Below are 24,351 nucleotides of genomic sequence, written 5' to 3'. Positions count from 1 at the left end.
GACACAGGCTCGAATCCTGCCGGTGCCTGCGTGCTTTTTTGCGGTTGTAAATGCTATGCGCACGGACACGGACAGACATTGTGCGGTCCTAACGTGCTCCGCACCCAAAAAAGTCATGCGCTGTGACGACTGGATGGAACCGCAGTCGTAAGCCGTCCAGAGTGAATGCTGGGCGCATGCGTAGTCGTGCTCGACGTGTATTAGACACCGCACCGCAAGCTGTCCTCTTCTGTCCTTCGCTGTTCTTCGTTCAAACACGCTTGGAGCTCGTACCTAGGCAACACTGGCGGCTGTGAGGTTGGGAAGGGTAGGAATAATACTCCAGGGCAAAAATAGAACCCAGGCAGCGGAACTAATAGCACCCTCGATAAACCGCACCGGTGCACACCAGGGCACACCAGTGCGCCTTTTCATCCTCGTTATACCCTACCGGTGCGCACCATCTGTCCTCGATAAACAGGGGCGCACAGTAGCGGGGCAATGTTTGGTTGCAACATCACGAACCTTGAGAGTCGATGGTGTCCCGGGGTGCAATCCCGGGATGCATGGCGGACGATACAGTGAACTGCAGCATCGGCGCACTCGTGTGACGGCGGAACGTGCTGTAGATTGCTGTTGAGAAGGGTGGATTGCTTTCGAATTCATCGGGCAGCGATGCGACTGGCTCATAACAGGCGTTAATAAACGGCTAGAGATTGTAAATGAGGACGCGAACTTCGTGTACTGAAAGAAGGCTGATTGCATGGTCAGCCAGTTGGAGCTTTGCATTCGTTTAGTTCGAATGAAGTACACGAACAGTTACTGGAGTGCCTAGACTATGAAGACTTGCATACTTTCCTGTAGTGGAAGGGCGGAACATAACGGGCAATCGCGTTATGTCTCTCAGAACGAAGATGAGAAGCAGCTTCTAGGTAGTGGAAGCAGTGGAATAACGTTGTCGTGCATGAGTGACGGATATGGGTTGTGTGTACATATTATCATTGGCCTTCAATAAATATCTCTTTCTAGTAGCGCCGTGTCACGTTACGCTGCTGTATTTTTAGGCGTGACCGTTTTTATGAGTTGCTTTCTTAGCTTAAGAGATGGCGCTTTGGGTAGAACTGCACAGTTTTTCCTTGATCAACGCCCCGTGCCGGTGCGCACCGCCGTGGGGCACGGTGCACCGTGCCAGTTTTGGGGGCAACCCCGGTGCGTATTAATCGAGGACGCTATAAGCACATTCCACACGGAAACGAAGCATTAATGTGCCATTGGACAATGAGGCACACGGTAGTTAAGGGTCGCAAGAGCAGAGCATGGATCCGGTTCCGGTATAATACCTGGCAAGCGACCGGCGTCGATACGCGTGCGCTGAGGTGGCGAACTGGTTGTGCGTTTACGCACGTGGGCTGACCGTGTAACGGGTGCGTTACCGGACCGGTTCTCCGCGCCACTACAACTAATTTATTCATACCTCGATTATCAATGCCTGTCGAATCATGTTCACGCAGGTTTTATCTGCATCATCTACAAAAAAAAAAAAAAAACGACGCAACCGGCCAGTTCAGCTGTGCGCACTCGCAGCCTTAGTGCGATCTAATCTTCGTTAATTAAAGTGACTCTGCAGAGCTTCCGATAAACGCTTTAGCTCTTTCCTTGACGTGCATCTGAAGGAAAGCGGCCGTTACATCATTGTAATGACGTAATTCAAGCGGTCGAATAACGTCAAGACGGGGAAAGAGAGAGTTTCTATGCTATTTGATGGGCATACAGCCGTAATGCTTGGCTGAGGCACATTGCGACCCCGTAATCCATGTACCGGGGGTGTAAGTTGACTGCGCTCTGCAAACATTTACAATTTCGAAAGAAAGTTGTAAAAAAGTGTTGCAGAGCCTTTTAAGTCTAGAAAATCACCTGACAGTCATTGTTCGCACTTTCGATCATTTTTTAGGAGTGGCAACATAAAAAGGAAGGAAAAGACATGAGCGTAGTAACACAATATAACACGACATTTTCTATTTTAAATAAAGTTGAATCAACTCACCATGCATTCTTTCCTGATATATAAAACTTGCCTCCGCTCCTGAGGTGTGAACTCAACCCAAAGTTTCATGTGCAGTAGCGTTTACGGGCACAGTTTACGTCTATGAGCCGCACTAGGATGACCAGTATTTCGCGTGTGCGCGCAAACGGACGCATCCCTCATCAGTGGTCCTCACAGCATACTGTGGTGCATTGTCACGTTAGGTCGCGTTATGGGAACTCGAGAACTAATAGGTCAGCCTGCTGCAGGGCAAGGGTTGCAGCTAAAAAAAGAATTCTAATGGTTATTGCGAATAACCCAGATCCTCTAAGCAGTTCTTCCACGGCCAAGCGTGATAGGTAAGTTAGAAGTGCACACTGCCAACCACTCCTTTTATTACAGTTTTCAAATCAGTTGTTGGAAGTACTGCAGAAAATGACGTCGCAGCTCTGCGTTGCTGACATCAGGTGGAAGGAAAGGCTTGTACAAGAAGTGATGACACATAATATATTTACTGGGCAGTGTGTGACGACATGGATGAGAACATACAAACATAAAGAATAAATTATGTGTATATGTTTTCTATAAACAAATGTTTTCTATAAATACATTTATAACAAAAGAGCTTGTGGTGTTAAGATACACATATGCTTCCACAAAACATCTTGAGTGTTCAATCAAATATGCATATCATATGGGCATAACATGTCTTATCAAGTATGAAGTGTACAATTTACAATTTACATTTTTTTTCAATAAACAATTAAATACCACAATTCATTTACGAAGCAATGTCAAAAAGAACCACCCTTCATGGACTTCTTGCGACTACTAACCTAATAACATTGTACAAAAGACTGATTACTGAAAACTCTTTTGCACAATGCGCGCCTAAGTGAATATTCCAGAAACATTGCAGAGCTGAACATTAAGGCACTTGGTACGTGGTGCAGTTCATAGCAATATCACGATAACAACGAAAAAGCTAAAAAAGACATGGTTGAGCAATTACACCATGTAAGAAAATGCGCTGTACACACACAAAAATACTTTGTATAATTCAATGCGGGATTGGGCGACCCAAATTTAATTAGCTACAGCTAGTTCAAACGCTTTTTCCTCTCTCTGCGCAGCACTTCACGCAGTTTTCCCACTGCTTTCACGGCTGTCGATGGGCCGATCGCCTTCAATTCCGTGCGCAGGTCGCCGTCCATTTCCTCAACACTGATCGCGGATCGCACTAACCACGGATCGTACTTTCAGCAGTGTCGCTGAAGGGGGTGGGTGTGGGAATGGCTGGGCAAAGCCGGGTACCAGCCTCCTTGCACGGCCGCTGGATGAAAGGCGCACTGAAGTGCGCTCTCATCCAGCGGCCGTGCTTCTTGAGCCCCGGATACATGGACTCGAGGAGCATGGTTTGAGTCGACTGGCGGGTTCTGCTACCTCGACCCCTCTCGCGTTTATATGAATTCCGTCCAAAGAATCGAGGTGAGGGGAGCGGCGGCGTTCCCGGAAATGGAGCTACCGTATTTTCACGATACTAAGACGCACCTTGTTTTGCTAAAAGTTAGCCTTAATATTTATGTGAGCGTTACAAACGGGCTCAAAACAGAAATAGGCTTTAAAGCGACCAGCAGCATTGGTATGCTCAACGGATACGAAGTCCTCTCAAAATCCAACTCAATACAATAAAAACAATCTGTCAGCAACACGTGAGTGAATTTGTGCGCACTAATTCTTCAACGGCATGCCGCATACCTTGGTCAACTGTTGCACATTCTTTTGTGCTGCTGCCATTAGCCCGTAACACCTAGAATTATGAAGATCAAGGCACTTGAAATAGGAAACAGCTTCAGTGTTGCCCGCTTTAACTTTATTTACAGCAGGAGCTGGGTAAGCAATCTTATGAAGCACAATCATTTTTGGCGTCCACAGCTGCATATGCCAAATAAAATCTCCCACTTCCAGGTACGTGGTATCATGTATTTTCCATCTGCCTGCGCAGTACCGTCAGTGTCAAATTATTTTATTTTCGAATTTTCCTGCGCGAACTTAACCGCGCGTTATGATTAAGGGCTCGTTAGAACCGCGGAAATACGGTATTCTGCTCCCCGCGGCCCGCCTACTCAGCCCGACAAACGCGCCAACCCACCCCCTGCCTCCGTGCCGACTGGACTTCCCACGACGGCTCTCCGACCCAACACGTACGCTTATACATGGGTGGGTCGAGTCCAGAAAAACCTGTTTTTTTCGAGTCAACGCGCCCTCGTCGGGTCAATGTAAACGGCGCTTTGGTAGAGTGGGGTGTCACTCCTACCTCTACAATGGGTAAACTGGATGTCGAAAATTTGAAGACGACTGTTCAGCTCTCGCAAAACCAGCCAATTCAATTTTTCTAATAATGGAAAAAAGCCAGGAATGTCTGGCGTGCTCGTGATAGGCCCAACTTGAAGAGTAATGGACGAGGGGTGATTGAAGGCGAACAAAGGGCGATTCCGAGAGAAGGGGTGCCGTCAGTATGACCGCGACGTGCAGAAGGGTGTAGCCAGCAAGCTTGTTCCTGGATGGGGGAGGCAGGCGCCAACGATACTGACCATTAGCCCCGGATACATGGAACCGACGAGGGAGGGTCGAGTCGACTGGCGGGTTTAGCTATTTCGACCCCTCACGCGTATATATGAGCTCCATTCAAAGAGTCGAGGCGAGGGGGCCAGGGGATTGCGGGAGAGGGAGCTACCGTATTTTTACGATTCTAGCGCGCACCTTCTTTTGCTAAAAGCTAGCCTTAAAAGTGTGCGCGTTACAATAGGGCTCAAAACCGAAACAGGTTTTAAATCGTCCAGAAACATTGCCATAGGCACGAGGTTCTGCCAAACTCTAACTCAATCCATTTAAAAATCCGTCAATATCACGTGAGTGAATTTCAGCGCACTCATTCTTGAATGACATACCTTGGTCAGCTGTTACACATTTTGCTACTATTGCAATTACCCCGTCAAACGTAGAATTATGTAGGTCAAGACACTTGAAATCGCAAACAGCTTCACTGTTTCCCACTATATGTCCCTGCAGGAGCTGGACAAGCAAGTTTACGACGCACAATTTATTTTTGGCTGCCACAGTTGCACGCGCAAAATAAAATCTCCTTCTAGTTAAGTAGTGTCATGTATTTTACATATGCGCGGTAAACCGACGTCCAATGATTTTTTCGGATTTTCCTGCGTGAACCGACCCGCAGGGTACAATAGTTGGCACGTTATAATAGTGAAAATACGGTATTCAGCTGCCCACAGCCCGAGGACTCACCCTGACAAGCGCGTCAACACACCCCCTGCCTGCGAGTCGAACGGACTCGCCCCGACGGCTTTTCGAATCACCGCGTCCGCTTATACATGAGTGCGTGGAGTCAAAAAAACCTGTTTATTTCAACTCAACGCGCGCTCGTCGGGTCAGTGTAAACGGGGCTATTGTATCCTCAGCGGCTTTTCGGGTGGCTTTTTGTTGCGCATAAAGCGGTTTTACGAGCTCATGGGGAATGTGTAGCGTTTTCTTTCGTCAATGCGGTGACACTTCCGAGAGCGTGAACTCCACTAGGCCTGGGAGAATTTCAGGGGAACCAGATTCAAAAAGAAATCTGGGGGAAATTTAAACTTGAAGTCCGAAGGGCGGGGGAGGGTGCTGGGGCGAAGAATTAAAAAGGATATGAAAGTAAGCACGTAAACGCAAAACGAAGGTTGGTTTGCCTGAACACGGGAATGAATGGCATTTGTACGCACAACCCATATGCGTTTGATCAGCATTGCGGTGAGATATAGAAGCTGCAGCTGTTTTCAAAAAGGCGAGTCCTTCCTCCACGACCATATCCTAGACATGTCCGTAAAAAAAGATGACGACAACAGTGTTGCAAACTCATTTTAGCGTGACAGCGCAGCCTAAAAAAATTCTTCATAAGATTTTATGCATTTTTGGGGGCAACCGAATGTTCGTAAGCTCTTGGATAGTGAGTCTGTATTTCATTTTTGAAAAATTGCACAAAGGATGCGTTAAATCACCGTACAAACCGGCTAATTGCCTTATCTGATTTGCATGTCGCAAACAAGGGCGCGTATAAGTTATCGTCTTGTCGTTCATTAAAAACAAAATTCCCCGCATTTCCCCGAGGGGAAGAATGTGAAAGTGCGAATGCACGAGTTGAATTTGCGCGGTTCGGTAATGTTCGCGAAAGAGAGATCACACACACACACACAACTACAAAGAAAGAAAGATGCATTTATTCACAGACACCTATTTGTGTTGTCATTGTACTTGATTGCTAGAGCGGATCTCAGCTTTGAAATTTCGTGTCAGTACTCCTTTAAGCAGGTGCATTAGCCCTTCTCACGCCCGATTCTTGGCCAATCCCCCACGTGGGTATGTGCCATGTCAGCGGCCAGGCAGCGCGCGCCCATCTCCCCCCGTTGCCAAGGAAGACGAGGAGATTCCTGGCCAATCCCCCACGTGGGTATGTGCTTGGTCAGCGGCCAGGCTGCGCGTGCCCATCTCCACGTGCGCGGACATCGCCGGTGGACGCAGGTTCAGGGTCGCTTAAGAAGTGCATTGCACTTAAAATTTCACCATCTTCCCGTTGGGGAACCCTGAGTAAATGCGAAGAAGCCATGGGGTGGACTCAATTTCCCATTACTTTTCAGTTCGATTGCGGCGTTGCGGCAGCAGAAGGAGGGGAGCGGAGAGCGCGTCATTTATACCATGAATTTACAGTGGTGCCCCAGCGGAGTATGCAGCGGCTACCGTCTCGTCTCTAACCCTAAGCTGCTTCGCATTATCGTGCGTGGAGCCGACGGTGTTGCCATTCGCTGCGCAATCACGGAGAGGACAGGAGCTGCGGAGAGGAGAGGTGGAATGCCGGAGAGGAGAGAAGGCATGCCTCGCATACTACTCAGGGTTCCCCTACGGGAAGATGATGACGGTGGTTGAACGCGAAGTTATCTCGGGATGGACTCCTTGGTTATGTAATCCCTAGGGGCATTTTTCCCCAATCATCATCAGCGGGGCCTGGCCAGGCATGCGCCGTGGGGGTGCGGAAACCACACAACGGCGGAGGGATCAGGATCGACCATTAGCTGCTTCGCATCTTAAAACACGTGCAAAATAATTCAATCAGTTGGTGGTATAACAGGTGTTACCTGAATGAGTTAATAAAAAAATATACGCATGTTCAATTTCTAAAAACACCTGCTAAATTATTGCACGGCCTCAATCTAAAAATGCAATTACTGCGCTGGAATGTTTTTCATATACCACGCTATGCGGAAATAAAATCATGACTGGCTGTTTCAAACAAGAAGACACCCGAAAATTCAGTCGCTCTAAAATAGGACGAAAAATGTGCGTGCACCGAAATGTCCGTACACCGATTTGTCCGTACACCGGGTTACGCCCTTACACCAAAATGTCAGCACCGAAATGTCCTGCATCGATATGTCCTAGACCCACATTGCTTTAAAATCCGGAATTGTATGCGATTACCACGCCTCCGTGTTGATTACCTGATAGCAAGAAAAGCGATTTTGAACTCAAAATCTTGTATTCTTCTTTATTTGTTTTGTAATCTACACCAACTGATAAACCAATCAATTGATCGACAATTGCCTGCCGATTAACTTGATTAAACGTTTTATACGAAGCTCAGCAGTACCATCCGTCCATCCATCTGCACCTATATCCGTACATCCATCCATCCATAAAACCGTTCGTCCGTCCGTCCGTCTGTCTACCGAATTTTCTTTGTTCGACTGTAGCTTCCAGAAGCGTTCCTTTCTTGCCGGTATATGAATATTAAAGCATCCCATCTATTTCCCAACCGTTTAGCTGAAACGCGAAGGGAGAAAATCAAAGCCGCAAAAAAAGTTCACATCTTACTAGCTTAAAAGGAAACACGTAGACCCGAGCATGGGACCACTTTTTCCTAAATTGGCACTGGGACCCTTTACTCTGGGACCATTTTCTCCGGGACCGATTTTTTCGGGACCACTTTTTCCGTTTCCGGTTTCATTCATACAGCAGTAATTATTCCGAAGTTCTTGGCACGATATTTCTCCATATGCTAACAATGTGTCAACATGGTCCGAGTAGGAGTCGCATGCAAATCACGTGACTAGAAAAATTGGGGAAGTACAAGACTTTGAATCACGTAATGTTGAACCATGGCGCAAGGGATATATTTGGCAACGCCAACATAAATACACCGATACACATCTTAGGAAAACTGCACACGGGTTTAGGGTTGCTACGATAGGGGCAAATTCCGCAATACAAAGAAGGCGGACATACCAGCTGAGTGCAATCAATAAAGAGGCAAAAAATAAAACAAATCGAATAAAACAAAGGTGACCGAAAACACGGCTAAGACGCGTCGAGATATATAAGTAGGTTTTTCTATGGAATGCACGGCAGAGACAATGTAGAACGAAGCTAAGTGCAGGTTATTTTAATGCGATGGCCAGTTAAACAAAATAAACACCGAAAACTAGAATAAAAGCCGCAAAACCACAATTTCGGTAAAACGGACATAGGTCGTGCGTTAAAAGGGTATTCGATAAAGCGGGTATTTTCTCGATAAAACGGCGTTCGATAAACTGTCTGGTAACCGTTCGCACTTATTAGTATATTTTGATCGCGGACCTTATTCTCCGGACAGATATTTAGTGCTATGATTTATTGTTATTTTATTATTGCTATGCTTGAAAACTTTACTTTCGTAATAATTTGAGCACTTTTTTTGTTTTGCATCTCCTTCAGGTGATACTCGTTTGTATATTCGAAAGTTTACCTTTAGAATTTCAGCAAAGCGCCTTTGACCTTTAAATGCTTCAGCCGAAACTGGCTTTATGAAGCCAAATGACTTTCTTATTTGTCGCCGGTTCGATTCTTCATTTTTTGGTTACCTGAGCTCCAGATTCGCTTCTTTTCTCGGGATGTGCGAGGGTTCAAGAAGGACAAAAAATAGCAGCTTCTTGTGGCGTAATGCGATCCTATGGTCAACTGATAAATGTTATGTTTCCCAATCACCACGTGGCCATGACATGTTCGGCTCCACTTCAATAAAACCAAAAAAAAAACGCTATGAAAGACAGCACGGCATTGGGTTACAAATTCTACACAAACTAAACTTTATTCATAATCACAAAACCAAGACGTGCTTTAAGTCAGAGGGGGACCTCAATTTTGTGTTATTTTTTGCACGGGATATGGGAGCTAGATTTCTTAATTAAGATATTTAGCCCATTTTTATATAACAAAACACAATAGACCCTATGCAAAATGCGCCCCGCCATCTCACGTCGACTCCAATAACTAGGTCCGCCACTTTGGTACGGTCGTTTGAAACCGAAACCAATAAGCAAAACATAGAAAGCGGGCATTGACCGCTCTTGGTGATGGACTACAATGTGGGAGCATTGCTTCGTGCCGCAGTGCACGCAATGCGGAAATACCGGTCCAAATGGAGAAAAGGTACGTGAAGTTCCACGCTCTTGAACGAACTTTCTGACGCGAACTATGCCGGCGCTGGCAACCTTTGTGACACGCTGGGCGCGCTGCGCTGGGAGCGAATATTTGTCGTTGGTTCGCTAAGAGCGGGATTGCGTAGTAGCTGTCTGGATGAAAAATACAGCTTCGTTGGAGTTCTCTGGTCCAGCCATTGTATTCTAAATGAGGCCTGAGCGTGCGCCACCTATTCATGCGACTGACAGCGGTGCTCGACCGCGATAACAGCACCACACGTTGCCAAAATTAGGCTGTTTCTTCACCCGTCCCTGTGGCTCTGCGCCCGCTTCATTTCATTGTTAAATGGTACCGCTTAGCCCCTACACGAGCCTTTATCTTACCTAGGGCTGTAAACAAACTTTTCTTGCCGCACTACGCCGCCACGGCGCGGTTGAACATTTCCTCTGTGGCGGGCGCGCACGCTCCGTTGCATTTAGCTGCGTGTCGTTGCAGAAGTGGCGTACACTGTTTTATGATGATCTAATGGTGGAAAATTTGAGCTTTTGCACTTGGTTCCCGATTTTCCTGGCTGAAAGGTTTGTTGTTACGTCAAGTTAACTTGTTGGCCATTGTCATTACAGCCACGATGTATTTACTATCGAATATTTTGCGACTAACATACACACTCACTCCTCTAGTTTGTCACATGCTGCATGCATGCCTCCGACGTAATGATAGTGGTCATTAATGTAGGTATCTGAGACAATTTTCAAGTTTTATTCAAAAAAAAAAGAAAAAAGAAAACGGTCAGAGTTGCATCAGGCCGCCGCGCATCAGCTTGAGTGCTTTTTTTTGTATTCACATTGAAAATCCCAGTAAATTAAACTACTTCGCTGATTTATAGCGCATGCAGTATAGCAAACTTTGGATATAAATGGAACAAAGGGAAGTATTCGCGCACCCCTGCATGCCGCGGTCTAGTCAACACGACGTTGCCCAGCCTCTGCGTGCTCGCGAGATGACCACGGCGTAATGTGGCATGAATGCTTGCTGGTAGCTCATAGGTGGCCCTCAGGTGCCATGCCAGTCCTTGTTTCTGTCACTGTGGGGTCTGAGGCCAGCAAAAGTGCGCCAAAAAGCCCATTCCCAAGGCTACCAAGTTCTCCCAAGCGCCTGAACGGCACTTTGTTGCTGCTCGCATTGCTCGTGTACTCGACGTGCATCGAACAGACGCATTGGCAAGGGAAGGGAGGGGCCATTTTCTCCCGGGCTTCTCCAGTCAATGTCTTGGACACTCGCTGGGTTGATGGCCTGCTGTCTCGTACGTCCCCACTGTTGTGGCAGCTCACTGCACGCAAGCTCCGGTGGCGCCTCTTAAAACCTACGGCTTGCAAAAGGGCGAGTAGGTGCACAGCAGCCAGGATATGACTCCGTGCTCCCCTGCAACCCGCCGGGCACGCGCACGCTGCCTCCACAATCGCCCCACTGTCCGTCTCAAAGGTGAGGCACACAACATAGGGCCGGCCACTTTTCTTCTGGGAGCGAAAGTAGATGCTGAGCACATGGATGAGGTGCAACCTGCAAGAACAGAGAGGGTAACAGTAAATAGCACTCAGGGAAGAACAGGACTAGTCCGCTACAGTTTATGGTAAAGGGACAGAGCAGAAAGCAGTGGCCGCAAGGAACAGACTAAAAAATGACCAGATTTTGTAAAAGGACAGAGCAGAAAGCAGTGGCCGCAAAGAACAGACTCAAAAATGACCAGATTTTGTGTCTTGCTTAACACTGTTGCAAGGGCAATAATCGAAACCTCAAACAGCAATGATGTCAAAATTGTTTTTCAAGTTCGAGCGTGCAAGTATCGCTGCATGCTTTGTTAATGTATTTTCAAGAGAAGGAAGTTTAACATTTATAACTCACCGTGGGTAATGATACCAGTGCCAGCATAATCATGTTCCTCACAACTTAAGCAAGCAATATTATGACTATCTGGAACTGTCTTTCAAAACCTTTCGAGATAAACAGGTAAACATTCGGGCTATACCGATGACCCATCGAATTAAAAACACACCTTTTAGTTCAGTGAGTTCGAGCTAACGAGGTTTTACTGTATTTTCTGTTCGGGCACACCAAAAACATGCGCTTTGGAAACAAACACAACCACCCCACCACCAGAAAAGGAGAAGAAAGTCACACAAACAGATTTTTTCGGCAGAACATGCGAAATAAATAATGAAAACACAAAAAAAGAAAAATCAAGGTGTATGTGAACGTTTGTATTTGACTTCACCGCAAAGCGTGATTGCTTTGCGGCAAACGCGCGGGCAGACGACGGTCACGGAAAACGACCGCAACATTTCCGTAAACGTCTTCGCGAAAAATCATCCCGTAAATTCGATGTACAGCATTTGAAAATAACTAATACACCCACTAGCGGCACGGTCTCGCGATTGTCGCTTTCCTCTTTCAGGGTTACTGCAACAGGGTCCCAGCTACGCATTTGCATGGTAAACAACGGTGAACAAAGTGCTATACAAATGCTCGTACCAGTTAACTCGCGTCAAGAAAAAAACAAAGAAGGATTTACTTACTGCGAGTCGCGCGTGTTTGTCCGCACCGATGAAGGCGAGCAATGCGCCTCGGTGGCTAGGCGGCATGCCCTGCTCCGCTGCCGCTCGGATGAGTCTTTGGCGCGGCACCCCGAGTGCTATGAGTCCTCAGACACAGTCGGCAGCCCTGACAAGTCCTTCGTCCACAATCCGCGGTCGGGAGCCGGAAAACGCCATCCAGTTTGAGCCATAACTCGTTACCGTCACGTACTCTTCCACAGTAAACAATACTTGACTTCCCGATCGGCGCCCGTACCAATTAGGCGGACAGTCTTGTTTGCATCAGTGTTACTAGATGACCAAGCAATTTCGCATAAGGTCTATTGCTGGGCCTGGATATAGCTTGAAATTATGTGTGCGGGGCGGGGTCCACTTGTGGGCGAAGGATCAAGAAGTACAATAGGGTTTTATTACCATTATGATGTATTTAGGTTTAACAAAAAGCACAGTCTTGAAAGGATCACCTGCCTATAGGAATGCAATAGATGCGTTTAGTTTCTTATTTACGGTTTTTTCTTACCGCTTTACGTTAGTTGTTTGAAATATAAAACAAAACAGGAGACAGGGCAAAGCTCGTTCATGCCTTCGATATGTCACAGTGTGTTCTAGTTGAATGCATGAAATACCGTATTTTTGTAAGGCCTGTTTCCGCGCAGCGGATACAGCGGCAATGTCCGGGATGCAGTGCGGGAAACGCTCACGGTAGCAGAAAAACGTCTGCGGATGGAAGCCAGGTGAACTGAGTGTAGTTGCGTTCGCGGATAGAGTCGCCCCTTCTCGGGCGCAGGATCCGTACTTCGTGTTGTTCAAGCGCCATTCATAAGATCACTTCATGAAAAAAATTCTGGGTGACACAGAAGGAAACTGACTTGTCGTATTGGGAAAGCAATATATTTGATTTTATTTTCGCTCAATGGCGCATGTCGTGCTTTGACGATTAAATATCCACTTGCGGCTTGACAGGGTTTCAATGGCTGCATTGTCTATGGCGGGAGTGAAGAATTTACGGAGTCACATTCAAGAAATGAACTTATGAATACCTATTCGTCAGTGAAGGGCACTTTGAGATACCACGTCGAGTGAAAAATTAGTTTTGGGCAGCAGAAAGTTTTATAAAGACCAACCGAAGGCGCGCGTTGCGGGCAGAAACGAATTCCGGCAGCAACGAAATCTTTCCGAAATTGCGGGCCGACCACCGTCTGTAGCAGTTTAAGTCATCAAAAGAAATTTCAGTTGGAAACAATCCCACGTAAATTAAGAGAAGATGCTGCTGTAATTTCGGGAGCTCTTTATTATTCGCCAAAATATATGACGTTCTGCGCGAGACAAATTGTGAAATCCGCTCTGAAGACAAATTGAGAAATCCGCAGTACAGTATAGGTTTTTGTTGTATTTTTGTATTCAACCGTACTACCTTCTCTATTTGGGAAGTTATTCAAGAAAGTCCGTCCGATCATTCACGAAAATTCACTGTTTGGCGTTCGAGCACTGCGCCTCGAGCACTCCAAGCAGATAATTATTTTGTACTAATGTTTTCGCATCGATTCAATATTTGAGGCAGTTGTTTCAACTAAAAAATGCGGCGTAAGTCAAACATTGCCCTAGTCATCCAGTATTTGTCTTTTAATATTGTCTAGCCTAGTTTTAGAAATGAAGGTTTTTTGGAATGACCAATTTGCTACCGATGATAGTCGTGGCGGTTAGTATTTTCCTCTTTTAAGTATTGCCGCCGAAGCAAGTTTTCCGTTTAAATGCAAGCTGTTGACGGCTCTCTTACATACCATATGGGGGTGCCACCTCAAAACGACTTGTTGTTAAGGAATACAGTTCTGTCACACAGAAACTTATTTTTCCTGGTTTTATCCAGTTAAATAATGTGTTCGCTGCAGATAACAAGGCCACTACAAACTCAGATCATCGGTTGGGAATTCATAACGGGCGTGCAATTTCGTGGAAGTACTTTTTTCCGTACAGTTCTTTCAGAAGGCCCCAGCTATTTCGCGCCGCTGAAGACCGCCAGTCGACGACGACGCTTCCTCTAAAGTGTGGAAAGAAGAAGAGAGCCACCCTGATAAAAGTGTCGCCAGAGCCTCGTGACAACGTGTAGTGAATTCGTGCCTTCCTCCGTCGTGCGCCGCGGTGTTGGCGGTGTTTAAAGACGACTTCCTAATTACAGACGCTTACGCCAAATTCCTGTCGCATTTGTTGTTTCTTTGTATGCGGTGCGAGCTATTCGAATTGCTTCTTTGTTTCACCTAGAGCCCCTGTATAAAGAGTCAGCCGTGCGACCCTATTGCACAGTACTGGTTACCGACTGCAGGAGAAACATCTTGGGAAAGTTGTCAGTCGTCTGCCAAGCGGTAAGTCAACGTTATTATCAGGCAGCAGTAATGTTTCAAGACATGTGTACGCTTACGGAAGCTACTTTTCGCGAGGGTGACTTAGCTGATATGTAGATTTTATAGTATTGATGCCTTGCATTGAACTGCAACCCGTAAAAGCATTTCAGGTGGCAAAATTTTTACAACCGCATCTAATGTGATGAAGTGTTAAGCGTTATTCTTTGTATATATTGCGTTTATGTAATCAGTTGAGCAAAGCACCACATTGCAACGGTTGCTGAACATTGCTGAACACGAGGTCCCGGGTTCGACTCCCACCACGGCGGCCGCTTTTCTGATGGATGCGAAAAGCAACAACGCCCGTGTGTACGAGATTTCGGCGCACGTTAAAGATCCCCAGGCGGTCAAAATTAATCTGGAGCCCTCCACTACGCCGCGCCTCATCGCCTGCGTTGCGTCGACGCGTTAAACCCTACAATCAATCAATAATGGCCGTGTCGTCACGTCGACAGACGATGGCCTTCGACATTCACTGCTCCGTAAGCCTTCCTCTACCCTTGTTTTCCACCCAGCATGGTCTTCGTCTCTTATTGCGCTCTTCTTGTAATTAGAAAAATGGATGTTCCCACAGTGTAGCTGTATAGTGTTTGCTACAGCCAAATTGGGGCGCGCACTCACGGTAAAGCCGTATTTTAATTATTTAAGTTTGTTGTTCTGAGGGGAGAAACATGAGATGGGGTGCTGTGTTTTGTGCTTGTTTTCTCAATTTTTCTGTGCGGTTTATAACGCGTTTCAGTTCGGAATGGCAAAAACCATCCAACGGGTCTCCCAAATTGAAGCATCGCAAGTTCTCTCAGTTACGAACTTATAGTTAGTATGGTTTCTGTGGTTCTTTCGCGCTTAATAATTGTAAAATGCGTGGACCGTGCCAGGAGTTCTAAAAGTTTGGAACGTTGCTACGTGTATATACTTTACAGTCAAGTGTTCTTTCAGCTAGTCCTCACGGCTTGATTGAGAAAGACAGTGAAAGAAAGGCAGACAGACCGACAAAAATTCTCGCGTTTACCCAGCCCCAAAAGACTCGTCTTTACAAAATTAGTAGCAATCTCGTTTTGTGAAACGGGCTGAAAAGCAAAACTTTTCCGTCTACTACTCATGGTTTACAATCGGTTCACAGATGTAAAGAACAGCATCGCTGTTATTTGAAAAACCATGACAAAATATGGCTACGCGCTTCAATAGCATACAGGCATTGCTTCCCCCCTCATATTTATATTCTTCCATAGTAGCAGCTTTTGAGACGAGCTACATACTTTAAATTTTCCAAGTATTTACTCAGAAAATACTGTTTAAGGACTACTTAAACCTGCTTTTTTCACTCACCTTTCCGCTCACTATATTGAACAGATAAAACAGGTACCATATGCGGCCCGACGCACCCCAACTAACTATAATTCTATAGTACGAGAATTAGAGCTAAGCAGTCATTTATCAATTAAGAATATTCGTAGTAGGGTCGCCAGAGTGCCGTGCTGGATGATTACTCAGCGACGCACCTAACGATGGTTAATCTATCACTGTTACCCATCATAAAGTTGCTTACATGTTCCCATACACTCTAAACTTTTTTTCCTCCTATATACTCCCTAGAGGTTATTTTTCGCCGGTCCTCTAGTGGTCCTCCTTGTAGGAGTTTTTTTACTACATGGAAGAGGGAGGTTTTGTTTACCTCCTCAAAACAGGGCGTTTTTAGGTTATAGAAAGTAGGTATTTAGGGAGTTTTAAGAAATGTTCGGGAGAATGTAAGGTCAAAATGGAGTATTCTTTACTTCTGAAGGGCGTTATTAAGTGATGTTTATGGAATTTTTAGGTGGTTGAATAGGAGCCTATTATGGCTCCCTTTAGAAATACTTATGTTAGTTTAGGGGGGTTTTTAGGAGGTTCAAGGGAAGCATTTACTTTTTTTGAATGGAGTTTGACGAAAGCTTGGGGAGTTTTGTAGGCCTTCCGAAAGGAGGTTTTCAAGGACACAAGGGAGAATTTCTAGTTCCCTGCGGGAGTACTGATTTCACACGGTTTTTCTCGATTTCAGGTTTTTTTCAAACGAACTTTCGCAGAGAAGTTTACATGGTACATGTTGTACACAAGGAGGTTCCGAAATAAATATTTATGGTGACCTCATATTCGAAATCGCAAATGGTACATTGCTAAATAAGACGCCAGTTAGGAATCGAAGACAGCAATACGATGCTAGTTGAACAAACCGTAGAAACAATATTACTACAAGAACTGGAAATACGCGAAAAACAAAGATAGGCACAAACAGAACCGCATTGTAAGTCAAATCATTATAGAATACTAGCGGATCGAGAACGCGTCAGTACTTATCAGAACTTATCAGTACGCATCAGCGCTCAGTACACAGTGAAAAACAATGGTTGCAGTGGTTTACAACAACAAAAATAAAATTCAGTAGGTGGTGAAATGAGCGAAAGCTGTGTGCTAGTTGAACAAATTGTCGAAACAATAATAATACAAGAACTGGAAATACTTGAAAAACAGATAGGCAGAAACACAACCGCATGGTAAGTGAAATCATTATATAATACTCGAGGATCGAGAACGCGTCAGTATTTATCAGAACTTATCAGTACGCATCAGTACTAAGTACACAAAGTGAAGAAAAAATGGTTGCAGTGGCTTACAACAACAAACAATTTTTTAATTTGTGGTGAAATGAGCGAGAGCTGTGCAACGATTTGATATTGAAAGGTAACAAGCATTTTGTAGGTGGTAAAGGCACAAGAGATAAATAATGTAGGAGACAGACTGCAGTGATATGGCTATGGATAAATGAGTATTATAAAGAACGAAAAATATGCTGCGGAAAATACCAGTGCGTTTTGATAAAGACACAAATGTGCCAAGAAAAGTGGCCGAGTCTGACGGGTTAATTGCAATGATACAGAACAGAATAGGTGGTATCCCGATAGCTTCTTTAGAGTGAGAACAAGAAGCCATGAAATTCGTGTTTTTGGGATAATTTTAGTTGATTCATTTCACACCAGTCGCCAATATTATTTAGATAATTGTGTCAAGTTAAATTAGTTTGTTAATATTATTGCTTCACTGAAAGATAGCTGTATTACAACATACAGAACGGCCCATCAAATATCCCCTTTTCAGTAAAAAAAGAAAAAAGAAAAAGTCAGAAATATAGTACGGAATTCTTTTTGACTACTATCCAATGATTACAGGATGGAAAACAAATATTAGTGAGCGATATTGATGCGATAAAAGTTAATTAGTTCTAAATCCTTCACACGTGGTTTGGTGCTGGCAAGGTCCAAAAAGGTATGTTCCACAAACGTTAGAGCTCTGTGTGCCTTCTTGGGATATTGAATGTTGAAAACCCAGAACGATGCAAACAGACTACACAGTTCTCCCAGTAAAGATGATGCAGTCAAGACACGCTGGCCATCGATGTGGAGGCTAACTTCCCCGTTCACGGAATGCAGGCAGGGAGTCAGAGGAACATCTGCCTGAAAAAGCAAAAAAGAAAAAAATGCCCCACACGTAAAATTCAAAACAGACACTATGGTTAAATGAAATTAATAATTCGGTACAGTAATAAAATTGTATGTCCAGGTTCCCTGCGAATTCCAGTACCTAAATTAGGAATGCAAAGGCTTCATAAAACCAAGTGCCAGTACATTAACCGTTGTGGCTTTTGCAGTAATAAAAAAGATATTACTTCCGCACAATAATATACTCGAGCACAACTTTAAATGACAGTGAAGATAAAATGCAAGTCTCTGTAGGTTGATAGATTAGTTTTTGTTTTTGACTGAAAAACACTTTGGTATTGCATGATTCTGTTAACTGCTGTTTCTTGCTTTAAGATGCCAGCTTGCATCTATTCAAGTGAGTGGGCACACAGTTAAAGATGCAAAACCTTGCACTGCCTCTCCCCTACCATGTTGGCTCACTTTCATAGAAAAAGTGTAGCTTTTGCGAGCTGGACGGCTGTTGCAAGCCGTGGCAATACTCACTTCTGCTGGAGGGGCCAACTTGGTTTCTGAATGCAGCCTTGCCTTGTATAGCACAGCCTACCCTGCCTTAAGGTCTATGAAGTCATTCAACTCGATCATGTATCAGCTTCTGCAGAAGAAAATCGTGTCAGCAAATAATTAATCATGCCGGACAGGCACCCACTGTTTCAGTTATACTTGCAGATACCTCCACCTATTTCCTTCCTGGTGTTACATCCAAAGCTAATTTGTTACGGCTTGTCTCATCAAGTATGGCCATCTGTCATAACACAGCTAGTCATACAGGAAAGTCCTTCACTGGGTCAGAAAACACTTTCTTTTTTTACAGTAGTGATAAACTAGGCGACTCAGTCATCCGTATTCTGACACCTTAATATTCTGTGTCACCGAGCTGACAAGCATGATTGGTGCATAAGGTCATTTGTAGCCGCTACCGTTACTACAGCCTTGTTAGCTAACGTAAACCTCGTTCATGGCACCAAATTACTTGTGATTGCATGGCAACAAAAAAAAAACAGCTGAAATGGAAACGCTATTCTCGCAAACTTACCAACGCTGAATGCCACACACACCTGCCTTGGTTAGTTTACCGTGATTGTAGAAGTTTCCGTCACGCAAAACCACAGTGCACTTTTTGGAGCTGCAAGGTCCATGTCAAAATCGAGTGTCAGATGAATCGAGTAATTTTTGTGTATGGTCTTACTATTGATTATGACAAAGTTATTACCAACAAAAGAAGAGTGTGTGCATTGTTCTTCTAAAAAATGATATCCTTTTTTATGCCCGGCAGACTTGTGTCATGCTACGGCAAACTCGGTTCTCTTCCATAAGGGAATGTATTTCTGTTTTTAATTACGTGGCCTTAGCTGGCGACTGACGGGCCCCGATTGTGTACAGACCCCTCATTATCATCCGAAAGGAAATAAAAACATTTCGGTTTCAAACCACGTCGCCGTCGTGGTCCACACTATATGCATTTAATCGTTCGATAGGCTCATAGCATCTTTTACTCATGTTTACGTTTCCTTAATAGGGTACGCTGTTAGATGTGAAGAGCCGACTCAAGCGAGCAAACAACCCCACCGAATCTACAGGGCACAGTTTTCGAAGGGGGTGGCCGTCTGATCTGCGGCTTTCGCCGACCATAGCACTAAGAATGAGTCAGAGCCTTGAACGAAAACAACACAAAGACTTATATTTGGACAGGCAAGTCATCAGGAGCGTTAACAAATAGGTATTACAAAGTAGAGGAGTTAACTAAAAAGAACACGAGCAGTTCGATGCATATGAGAGACAGAGTACCACAATATTCACCGACCGGGCCCGACGATGCACCGCTGTCGGAGGCGATTCGGCTACATGAGTAACCGTCGCGTTGCTTTGAAACGACGCCGCGCGCGACAAACGATTTCATCTCGAATGCCCTGTTACAAACCGCCCTACAAAAGAATGCGAATGCATACCCAAAAAGCCACAAACAAGTACAATAAAACGAGTGTGCGCTTTTTTCTGTGCCCGTGCGTGTACGAGCTGTGCTGTGTGCGGCACGGGTACTTCGCAGTTAACCCTATCAAAAACGTTTGACAAATGCATCGACTGATGACAGACCACTTACCCGCGAGCTCTCCACAGCTGTCGCCGTATCCAAATGCTGTTAGCGGCCGTTCCTCCTGTGACAGGGGCACATAAAAATCTTTCCACCAAATGGCACTACTAGTCCTTCTCAAATAAGAAAAAAACGATGACCCAAGGCGAGGCATGAAGCTCCAGCCGCACCGAGTCACCGGCCGCGCTGAGTTGATAGCACGGAGGTTGTTTACATCCGGGCAGCAAGTCGTGCCGCCAGGGCAAGTTGAGTCGCTGCAGTCGGGTGCGTTGGCGCGCTGGCACGAGAATTTCAATCGTCTATATATGCGCAAGCAAGCGAAGCAGATGAGCATTGCAATTGTTTGCAACGGCGAGAACTGTCTCTTTGTTATCAGCAGAGTTTGACAACACCTATCGCCAAAATAAACAGATTGAAACAACACGGCCGCGCTGTCTGCCTGTGATCGCGCTGGCTGAAGCATCTATACGGGTATACGCACGGTATAGGGTTTGTAGCTGCATGCAACCGTCGCGTCCTGCTTACTCGTTCTAATTAGCATTAGGCCACGGTTGAAGTGCTGATACACGGAAACAACAGAAGACTAACATGGCAACCGCCCGCTTGAGATGATTATCCCAGATGGGGAGTTTATTTTGGACGTGGTAGTATACAAGGAACCGAACGCCATCTCACAAATGGTGTTAAGTCGTTCTAAATCCTCCCTTTTGCTACACGGATGGGCAACGGTACTACCATGGAGCACGGATGGGCAACGGTACTACCATGGAGGTTCGTTTACTTTTTTAGACCATGCTTGGGGAGTACATTTTTTGCTATAAGTACTTTTCAGGGCACACTACTTGATTAAAACTCCATTTCCGGCTAGTTTGCGTTTACAGTGTACTTTTGCATTTTTGCTTTTAAAGTACGGGCCAGCAAAACAGTAGATGTCACGATTCTGCTTTATAATTTCTCGGTAGACGAAGGCACCTTCAAAGTACTCTTTTCTCATCCAAGAAGCGCACTCAGTGGTTACAAGTGCGGATATTTTTCACAGGTGCGCACGACGCCATGAAACAAGGCCGTGCCACAGATTTCAGCCATGCTTTGGCAAGATGCCTCGATAATCGCAAAATCACGTGTCTCTTAGGGAGATTTTGGTGGCAAAAGCTGGGACAGTTTTGTGTACCTTCGCTAATCTCCGATGATTTAGAATTCTGTCCTACCCGCTGTATCTTCGAAGACGAACCTCTCCGCGTGAGCAATGTGCTGAGTGCACAAGGTCCAGCAATCGTGCTTCAGAGCGATGGTTTACCTGTATCTGAGAGCATTCGTCTCCATTCAATACAGGCGTAGTCTAGTGAAATTAAAATTTTCTCAACGTCCCGAGCTCAGCATTTTCAATGTGTAAGAAATCAATGCCGCCCCCCCCCCTAAAATGGAGTGAGATTTGTGTAATTAGTTCTTAGATATGGAAAGAACTCTCTTTCTTCAAAAAAGACATGTTTTCTGTACGTTCGTGCAAATGAAGGTGTCTGGAACGTGTAGAATCGGTACCAAGGATTAAATATAACAGCACGTCTTCGCAAAACGATGCAGTGGCAGTCCATAGGCGTTTAGTAGTGGGGCAGACCTATGGACCAAGGTGCTTAGGACGGCAGAACAATACAAGCTGCGTTTATGCTTTAATATAAGAGCGTTTACGTTTACTTGAAAACTATCATTTCAGCAATGCTTTTGTGCATTGCGGTGTACTTGATAATCCCACTGTTCGGCGCATAGCAGAGAGGCTGGAAAGAAGGCTTGCAGATCCGAAGACCATTCTCAAAACTTGTGCACCATTTTCTCATTCAAGTATATTGTATGTCCGCTATAAATATGCTGTACTGTTGGCCATGAAGAGTAGAAGTTCATCTAGCTTTAATATTGCGTTGGCGGCGACCAAGAAAGTTTTATTATTACAGTGAAAACGGTTTTGTAGGGAAACATTTGTGCTGCTGGCTTTCGCTGGCATGTAGCGGACACGGTAATGCTTAAGCCACTTTCATGATTGTTTGCGTTATTCATATTACGATGTCACCGTTTTCGGTTGTTCAAGCCATACGCACGGTCTGTCAGTAGACGACCCACCAGAAGAGCAGACGAAGAATAAAATACGAATCGCAAAATGGGGCGTTGGAATAGAATGGCGTTTTGAATGTCTTCAACGAATTCTTATTCAGCATCAATGTTTGGATATTCGAGCGGTGTTGATTTTACAGTGGTCTCTTTAACCGAAAAACGACTCGCGTATAAAACCACGTTTGGCAGAGACGTTTATCAGTTGATGAATCACGCTTGTGGAGAAGTTCATCCAGTTGGAGTATTGAAAAATATGAAGGAGGGCCACACAAATGCGAAAGACTTGAAAGTACCAAAGCTGTACCCAACAGCAGCATTTTTCCTCTTTTTTGCCAGGCGTTGTTTAAGCCTCGCCGCTGTTCGAGGGACCACAGCTGTATGTTCGTATTCCTCTAACGCATACAGTTCGGCCCTGCACTTGGCCTTGCGGCCTTCGTAGCGCGCTCTTATCGCTGCGATGGCGGCCTCCTCGCCTTCCTCCGCCACGCCTTGCGCACGAGTGCCGGACGTATCATTTCCTTTCTCGCCTATCTCTCTCGCCTGTCTCTATGCAGGGCGCTTGCGGAAGGGGGTGTGGTGTGACCTCTAGTGCTCAAGGGCGAAACTGGTGATCCCGCGAAGACTGACCGAGGTAGCGTCGTGTAGATTAAGCTACAAAAATTATTTCCATGCGCCTTACTCTACTTCGCTTACGTCGCAGGTGAACCATGTGACTCTTCCGGAATCGACGCTGAGAACATTGTGAGAGGAGTTTTGGATCGTTTTCCTGTGGAGTACGACCCGGAGCTAAATCGAGAGCCCAGCATAGTCATTGCCGGGGTATCCTTCCACGACCCGATCTACACTGGTCTTGACAAACTGGAGCCGCACGGACCAGTGAAAGGCTATTGCCGCAATGGAACACGGCTCATACACGTTGAATTGGCCACCAGTGGGGGCAACATGCTTAAAGTGTTCATACCTTGGAGTACGTGTTCCAGTGATCGAGGAATCCTGCAGTTCTCAGCGAGAGTAAGGTTCACGTTAACTTTGGAGGTAAGTTAAAAGTTTTGCTATGAATAATGACTTGGTGAGTGAGTGAATGAGTCACCTAATGTCATAGAGATAGAAGCACACGTAATTTTTGGGAGCCCACCCGAATTTACTGCCAAATGTCCTCGCCACCAACCTGCAAATAAATTTTAAAATCACAGCTATCGCACGCAACCTTGGACACTCCAACTACTGAAGGCCTCTTCATATGCGCTAGAAGCCTCGACCTATTATACGTATTTCATGCTTCCATTACACCTTCATGTATTGCCATCTTCATAAGTGACATTACTGACCTTTGCACTCATATTGAATGTTTTTATTAGGGTTGCACTCGAATCAATACATAATTTAACAGCTACCATAACCCGCTGAAACGCCACCGATCACACTTTTCGGACTCTGTGGCCATAAATACACACATACGTAGGTGCCTATATAAAAGTTTAGGCAGATAATGGAATTCACAATTACTTTATTGTGCAAAGTAATAGGTAATATAAGACTATTTTTAGCCGCAATACTTCTGGTGAAATAGTCATTTTAAGGATCCTGCCGACAAGTTGCACTGCGTCTGGAGATAGCGTGCTGCCAATATTGAAGAGCTACCGAGATTTATTAATGATAACTCGCCGCCACGACACCGGCCAGGGACCTTAACACTCTGCTGTTTGACGTATGTGTTTTTTCTTTATTTGTCAATTCGCGGAAGCCTTTTCACATTACAGAGTTGCTCGCCTTAAGTTTTTGTTCTCGTAACCGGCTGAAAAAACTACGGTAACGAGAGTAACATTAAGCCCTTAACGTCTTGCTGTTTTTGAATGGCAGCTAAAACAGACATATTAAAAACACTTTTCTTCTATCTAGGTGATCACCGACAGCGACACCAGACCTTCTCCATCAACTGGAGCAAAACTGCGCCTTCGGAACGGGCCAGTGCAATTGTCCGTGGACCCCGTAGACGTTCTTCTTCAAGATGCTGGAGAAGTCCCTCGGGCTTTGGTGCTTTATTTGGCAAAGTTCTTTCCGCAACTCCAACAACAGTACTGGATGCATATTTACAACTATGGTCTTCGGGACGCCATTAAGAATTCAATTGAGTCATTGCCTGCCTAGTGGA

The 24,351-nt window shown here is 45.3% G+C and overlaps 1 protein-coding gene across 1 annotated transcript; it reads left to right on the top strand.

The window, feature by feature from the left end:
* The first annotated feature begins 1,082 nt into the window (after positions 1-1,082).
* On the top strand, positions 1,083-24,351 carry LOC144166429 (uncharacterized). The gene is made up of 3 exons (XM_077695954.1): positions 1,083-1,188; positions 22,900-23,234; positions 24,099-24,351. The coding sequence occupies exons 1-3, from the start codon at positions 1,083-1,085 to the stop codon at positions 24,345-24,347; spliced, it is 690 nt and encodes a 229-aa protein (XP_077552080.1). The 3' UTR covers positions 24,348-24,351.

This window comes from Haemaphysalis longicornis, unplaced genomic scaffold, assembly GCF_048455015.1.
Source record: "Haemaphysalis longicornis isolate Haplotype H1 unplaced genomic scaffold, Haemaphysalis longicornis Haplotype H1 scaffold_17, whole genome shotgun sequence".
NCBI lineage: Eukaryota > Metazoa > Arthropoda > Arachnida > Ixodida > Ixodidae > Haemaphysalis > Haemaphysalis longicornis.
Note: the sequence above shows the minus strand (reverse complement) of the source record. Positions and strands in the feature narration are given on the sequence as shown.

Coding starts and splice junctions, on each gene's coding strand:
- LOC144166429 (XM_077695954.1), top strand. CDS start 1,083: ATGGCGCTTTGGGTAGAACTGCACAGTTTTTCCTTGATCAACGCCCCG. Junction 1,189..22,899: donor CAGTTTTGGGGGCAACCCCG/GTGCGTATTAAT, acceptor CTTACGTCGCAG/GTGAACCATGTGACTCTTCC. Junction 23,235..24,098: donor GGTTCACGTTAACTTTGGAG/GTAAGTTAAAAG, acceptor TCTTCTATCTAG/GTGATCACCGACAGCGACAC.